This window comes from Vigna umbellata, chromosome 1, assembly GCF_029865625.1.
Source record: "Vigna umbellata cultivar VRB3 chromosome 1, Vumbellata_1.0, whole genome shotgun sequence".
Lineage (NCBI taxonomy): Eukaryota > Viridiplantae > Streptophyta > Magnoliopsida > Fabales > Fabaceae > Vigna > Vigna umbellata.
This window is the reverse complement of record NC_142165.1, coordinates 5,728,973-5,736,348: the sequence shown is the minus strand read 5'-3', so window position 1 is coordinate 5,736,348 and position 7,376 is coordinate 5,728,973. Positions and strand designations below refer to the sequence as shown.

Below are 7,376 nucleotides of genomic sequence, written 5' to 3'. Positions count from 1 at the left end.
CTCTAACCCAAATGACTTACAATGTGAGTTCAAAATAAGTATAACCTCCTTTTCACTTCAATGAGACTCACAAAATTGCTCTTGTCCATTTAATTTTATTTTATTTTCTCTCACCATCTCACCTAACAAAATACACTAGCTGTAAAAATAGTCCATTCCATTTCTTAAACTTTATCTTTCGTTTTAAAAATAATAATAATGGCTTCACTGCTAATAGTTAATTAGACACGTGGCCTCCTCACATCACATCCACTACTTAATACAACTAGTATAATCACACAATTAAAATAGTTAATATAAAAAATGGTCACGTCCACTCATTGAAAATATTTATTTGGTTAATAAATTGTTAGAAAGAAAATAAAACGAGACATAGTCGTAGGACGTGCGTAAGAAACACAACACACGAACCACAAGCTCCACCTAACACCCTTCCAGCTACCGTCACAATCTCTTCTATAAAATCCTCAACCGCGCCACGCTTTCCAAATCACTCAACAAACCAAATAAACCAAACCGTACCACTTTTTTTCAATTCACCACCGTCACGTCACCAAAATGGATCTCCTCCTCCTGGAGAAGACCCTCCTCGGCCTCTTCCTAGCGGCGGTGGTTGCCATTGTTGTCTCCAAGCTCCGCGGCAAGCGCTTCAAGCTCCCGCCGGGCCCACTCCCTGTTCCCATCTTCGGCAACTGGCTCCAGGTTGGCGACGACCTCAACCACCGCAACCTCACTCAACTCGCCAAGCGCTTCGGCGACATCTTCCTCCTCCGCATGGGGCAGCGCAACCTGGTCGTGGTTTCCTCGCCGGACCTCGCCAAGGAGGTGCTGCACACTCAGGGAGTGGAGTTCGGCTCCCGCACCCGCAACGTCGTCTTCGACATCTTCACCGGCGAGGGCCAGGACATGGTCTTCACCGTCTACGGCGAGCACTGGCGCAAGATGCGACGCATCATGACCGTGCCCTTCTTCACCAACAAGGTCGTCCAGCAGTACCGCCACGGTTGGGAGGCGGAGGCCGCCGCCGTTGTGGACGACGTCAAGAAGAATCCCGAAGCGGCAGTCTCCGGCGTGGTGATCCGCCGCAGGCTCCAGCTCATGATGTACAACAACATGTACCGCATCATGTTCGACCGGAGATTCGAGAGCGAGGAGGACCCTCTGTTCCAGCGTCTCAGAGCGCTGAACGGCGAGAGGAGTCGGTTGGCTCAGAGCTTTGAGTATAACTATGGCGATTTCATTCCCATCTTGAGACCCTTCTTGAAGGGTTACTTGAAGATTTGCAAGGAGGTGAAAGAAACCAGGTTGAAGCTTTTCAAGGATTACTTCGTCGACGAGAGGAAGTAAGTATTCTGTTTCCTTTTCTTCCTTCGATATTGCACTGTCAACACCCCTTTCTGTCAAATTCTAACTGGGTGCCGCTTCATAAATATGATTTCATTTTGGTTTTACGACTCACAGTAGTAACAGTGTGTCTACCCTTCAAAGTTTTCAGAGCCACACTTTCATATAATTTCTAAAGATGATTAAAATAAAAAGTTTTCTAAAAAAGGTTAATGTTTCTGATTTTTAATTAAATTTTGTTAATATCTGAAACAGTGCTTGTCAGTATATTTTATATTTTTAACTGTAATTCTTGGTAGAAGAGGGTTGAGAGAAGGAAAAATAAAAATTCGTACAAGTTTCTGGGATTTGTTAATTAATAGTGTGACATTGCATAAAATTTGAAGATATAGCCGAAATATATTTTTCTCTTGATTATCGTTTGCCCAATCCCATGCTTTTAGTACTTTCCCTGGTCCTTTTGACAGAATCCTTAACCAGATTTGCATCTCGGTGATTGGCAGTAGCTTTGATTGAGTCAACTAGTTTCTCTCTTGCACACACTCTCTCTTTCTTGATTTAAAATATTCTTTTAATGGGTACAAAAAGTTATCTTCATGTGAGGTGGAAAGTAAATTTGTTTTTTACTTGAAAAGAACTTCCTATGCTTTTTTGCTTGAAAAATGTCTTTTTAATTTTGTTTTTAATAGTTTCTGATTAGTCTGTTTCAAATCTAGTTTCAAATATACATACCAATGAAAGAGGGAGACGTGATCCAGTAAAAAGTTATTTGCTTTTTATCAGTGGGATCATTGGTGAGACGGTGCAAAATTAAATAGTCAATTTTACTGATAAAAGTTGGACGTTACGGATTAAAAGCATAGCAGGAAGTTAAAAGTTTAATATTTATTTGTGATTAACTAAATGAATGTGAATTAAAACAGGAATATTGGAAGCACGAAGAGTACTAACAACGAAGGACTTAAATGTGCTATTGATCACATTTTGGATGCTGAGAAAAAGGGCGAGATCAACGAAGACAACGTACTTTACATTGTTGAGAACATCAACGTTGCTGGTAAGATGCTCTCCCTTCTATCTTTTCTCACAAAATACTAAAATATATTAACTTCGGCTACTATTATCCCTCTAATTAGTTATCTTTTCAGCATCGTCAACTAACGCCCAACTTATTTGTTGTTTTCGAAAGTTACTAAACAACAACAATTTGACCGATTCTTCTTCGCAAATTTAGCTTATTTATTCTCTACGAACAAAAGAGTATGAGATTGATACGGATTCAATGAAAAAAACGCTCTCAAATGCGTTAATCTTTTGGTTCAATGTCTGATTTCTGTTTTTACAACCTACAGAGCAATTGACATACTAATATATTCATTCTTCTTCATTTATGAGAGGTACCAAACATAACGTTATTTAATAAGCACACAGGAAAACTTGCGTCGTGATTTAAAGGTGTGAAAACGTTACACGTAGACATTTAGGTATTCATTGAATTTATCAAATGGGTTAGGTTAGGTGGAAGCTTGAACTGCAGGTACCTCTCCCACGCTATGTGGGGACTCAGTCTTATATATTTTGTCAACTTATTTATGCTGACGTGTCACCTTATATGGAGACTTGTTCTTATCTCTTTCTCTCTTTCTTTCTGAGCTAACTTTTTATGATTTTTTAATAGTGGTCCTAAGTATAAGTGGGGTAATGGTAATATGGTGGTAGCGGTAGTAGGTAACAACTATGACCAAATTTGATAGGTGGGCCTACATTAGCCAAAAGGTAAAAGAAGAAAAATAATGATTGAATTTTCGCATAAAGGTCGGGTGCTCACGAGGGAAGGGAAAAAGAAAGGCAGACTGTGATTAACTCAGTTTTATATACTGTAAAGTTTAACTTGGTACATGTACGTTGAATTTTCTTTTTCTAATATATGGAATGTGTTTATGGAACAGCAATTGAAACAACTCTCTGGTCAATTGAATGGGGTATTGCTGAGCTTGTGAACCATCCAGAGATTCAGCAGAAAGTGAGGGATGAAATTGACAGAGTTCTTGGAGCAGGGCATCAGGTGACTGAGCCAGATATCCAAAAGCTTCCATACCTTCAAGCAGTGGTGAAGGAAACCCTTCGCCTCAGAATGGCAATCCCTCTCCTTGTCCCACACATGAACCTCCACGATGCTAAGCTCGGTGGCTTTGACATCCCAGCTGAAAGCAAGATTTTGGTGAATGCATGGTGGCTGGCGAACAACCCTGCACACTGGAAGAAGCCAGAAGAGTTCAGGCCTGAGAGGTTCTTCGAAGAGGAATCGCATGTGGAAGCGAATGGCAATGACTTCAGGTACCTTCCCTTTGGTGTTGGTAGAAGAAGCTGCCCCGGAATCATTCTTGCATTGCCCATTCTTGGCATCACTTTGGGACGTTTGGTCCAAAACTTTGAGCTCTTGCCTCCCCCTGGGCAGTCCCAGATTGACACCAGTGAGAAAGGAGGACAGTTTAGCTTGCACATACTAAAGCATTCCACCATTGTTGCAAAGCCAAGGTCCTTTTAGACTTCACCACATCATCATTACCAATCCCCTTTATTATTTTTTCTTTCTTACTCTCCCTGTATTATCGATCTTTCAAAACGGGGTTGCTCCATGCCATGTATAATTGGCCTCCTGATGGGTAGGTGGTGATGTATCTGTTGGTCCCATTGTAATTCTCTCACAACTTCAACTCATGAATGATTTTGAGATGGTTTTGTAATAAACTTACACTTTTGTCTCCTAATACTTCACCCACTTTTCATCTCTCGTTCTCACCACTGTTCGTTGTACTTTCCATGTTGGGTGTGATGTCACTCTTTTCCTTGAATTATAACGTAATAGAAGAAAAATAATCAAGAAAATAAAACTGATTCTAATTTTTTACTCAATATGAATTAGTAGATATTTTCTTAGGAATATTTTATTGAAAGTATGAAAACTAAGTTATATGTAGCTTTACGCAAAAGGTGTAATTGACGATGGTTTTTTAGTTCAATAGGCAAAGGTGCTTGAAATGTTGTGATTAACAATTTTCATGAGCCTATCAAGACAGGAAAAGCAAAGAGTCCAAATCAATAGGAGAAAAGATACATCAACATCTTGAAATCTACTGTTGAAATTATCGAAAGCTCAGAGGAGGAAGAAACTGATCTAATGATCGAAAGGTTTTCTAAATTCTTGTTATGCAAAAGAGAAACTAATTTGAATTTATTGAGTGTTGTTACAAAACTTATAGAGGATATTCTCTTTGCTCCTGACATTGATCGAAATATGGGGATCGAAATATGCTGAGTGTTGGTAAACTTTTTGAAAAAGGCCTTAAAGTTATTTTTAAAGATGAGTATTGTTTGATTAAGGATGCAACTAATCAAGATATCTTCAAAGTAAACATGAAAGGAAAAAGTTTCTCACTCAATCCTTTAGAGGAGAAGCAATATGTTTTTTTCTCAAAGAAAATGTCACTCAGATTTGTCATAAGAGAGTAAGACACTATCATCATCAAGGGTGTTGCAATTAAGAAAACAGGGGTTTGGCACTTGATGTTCCCAAGCTTAGTGATACAATCTTAAGTTGCAAAGCGTGTCAATTTGAAAAGAAAAAAAGAAATTCATTCTCGAAGTCAACATGGAGAGCCACTCACAAATTGCAACTCATCCACACAGATGTTTCAGGCTCTCACAGAACACCTTTCTTAAAACGTAATCTCTATTTTATTACCTTTATTGATGATTTCACTACAATGTGTTGGATTTTTTTCTTGAAGTTTAAATCAAAAGTAACCCAAGTTTTCTGGAAGTTTAAAACAAGAGTTGAGAATGAAAGCAACTGCAAAATTCAGATTGTAAGATCTGATAATGGGAAAGGAGTATACTTTAGTAGAATTTGACAAGCTTTTTGAAGATTCTGGCATAGAGCATCAACTTATATCCCCTTACACACCTCAACAAAATGAAGTTAATGAGTAGAGAAATAGATACATCATGGAGATGTCAAGATGCATGTTGTATGAGAAGAATTTGCCAAAGAAGTTTTAGCCAGAGACAACAAATAGAGTTGTGTTTCTTCAAAATAGGCTTCCCACAAACACAATGAAATGAATGACACCATTTGAGTCATGATATGGTTATAAACCATCTCTAAAATTTTTTAAAGTGTTTGATTGTTTGTGTTTCACTCATGTTCTAGAGAGTAAGTGTGACAAGCTTGATAGAAAAGCTTCATCATGCATCTTTATAGGCTACAGTTCTGTCAATAAAACCTATTAAGAAAATGCTTTAGGAGTATTTTATTTTTAATTTAATTGAGTCAAAGTGTGTTGATTATTATTAGGATTTAGTTAATTTTTTAATTATGCGTTGAAATGATGGATTAAAATTAGGATCAAAATGTTAGTGGGTAGTATTTTTTCAAGTTTTAAATATTACAACATTTTTCATTCTTTTTCAATTAATAATACAGACGTTTTTGGCTTCAAGTGCGTTATTGTTTTGCTTCTAAAAATTAACAGATAGCAACCGTTAATTGCAGTGTCATGCCACAAATTTGAATCATATATTCATCTCAGAAAACCAAGAGCAGAAGCAAGTGATTTTTCAAGTAGAAATTTATATAAACAATAAACATGTTTGGAAGTCCGTTTCCAGCCTCTTAAAATATTAAAGAGTGTCTTCTATGAAAGTTCACTATAGTCTAAAACTTGCACTAACCAGTATTAGGGAATTTTTAGCAACACCTTTTTTACTCATTATACCAGCAAAAGCATAATAGAACTACCCCAGCAAATATTTACACCAGCAACTTTTAAAACATCTTTTTGCATAATTATAGTATTGAGATTACTTTTGACTGCGAGGCCACTGATCTTTCATGGTGAAAATATTATTGGACAGGTATGTTATGGTTTCTCTTCTTGACAATTAAAAAAACGGTCAATTGAGTCAACCTGTTTTAAGCTCTGCACAAGCTAACTTTATCTAAAAAGAGAAGATAATTCGTTTCACTTTCTTATTTTCTTCTCCACATAAGTGCTTATTAAGAAGTTTATCTTAGAATGACCTTAATCTTTTCGTTCTTACTTTTTTATATAAGGTTAATATTTCAAGTCCTTGCCTTCCGTGGTTCTTACGTAAAATTTGAAGTAAATATCTAAATATTTGGATAATCACACTAAAAAAACTATTGAAAAGAGGGAAGAATCAAACACTTAAATACATCAGTAAACATATCATATTAGCGATACACGATATACATAGACATCTCATAATATCGAATTCCCTATCAAATTATTGGATTCAAAGACAAGACAACAAACAATCGTCACTACACTCTGCTTCCCTCCAGGAATTGTTTATACATGGTACTGTAGACACCTGTTTCCAGAATGACTGTAACATTTGATTTAAGCTTTAATCTGTCTAAGTGTCACCTGAAATTCAATAGTTTCATTACTTTTGTAGTTTTGGAGATTTGGAAAATAAGCAAGATGACATGAAGAGTAAGAGTTTAAACTGGTGCCAAGTAATTGAGGAACATGTTGTTGGGAAACAGCGGTATTTGTTCTCTCCTCTGCTAACCCAAAATGGACACTATGCTGAAGCATAAAAATAGTTGTGTATGCATAGGAAAAAATAACACAGGAAATTTTAACGTGAAAAATCCTCTCAGAAAAAACCACGGGACCTAGTCCAAAAAATTATCTCCACTATGAAAGTAGGATTACAATGTTTCTTTCACTCTCTGAGGATCTCTCAATAAGTCTCACCCTCTTAGATGGTATACAAAAACACTCTCTTTTTTGTGAAGGAGAGAAGTCCCACATCTAGTAAAACATTGTAAGGGACTTCCTCCTTTGGTTATAAAAGAGAGGTTAAGGTTCCCCTTTCCTCATCCCATTCTCTTCTCTTCCTTCTATTTTTCTCTTGCTTTTAAGTAATTGAGAAATTCTTTGAGTATAGAAGAGATTATTGTAATTTCTCTTCTTAGTATAAAATTTCCACTTATTTGC

General features: G+C 36.9%; 1 protein-coding gene across 1 annotated transcript; it reads left to right on the top strand.

Moving 5' to 3' along the window:
* Positions 1-445: 445 nt before the first annotated feature.
* On the top strand, positions 446-4,115 carry LOC124830235 (trans-cinnamate 4-monooxygenase). The gene is made up of 3 exons (XM_047303890.2): positions 446-1,343; positions 2,268-2,401; positions 3,294-4,115. Exons 1-3 carry the CDS (start codon positions 559-561, stop codon positions 3,890-3,892), a joined length of 1,518 nt encoding a protein of 505 aa, XP_047159846.1. The 5' UTR covers positions 446-558; the 3' UTR covers positions 3,893-4,115.
* Positions 4,116-7,376: the final 3,261 nt, after the last annotated feature.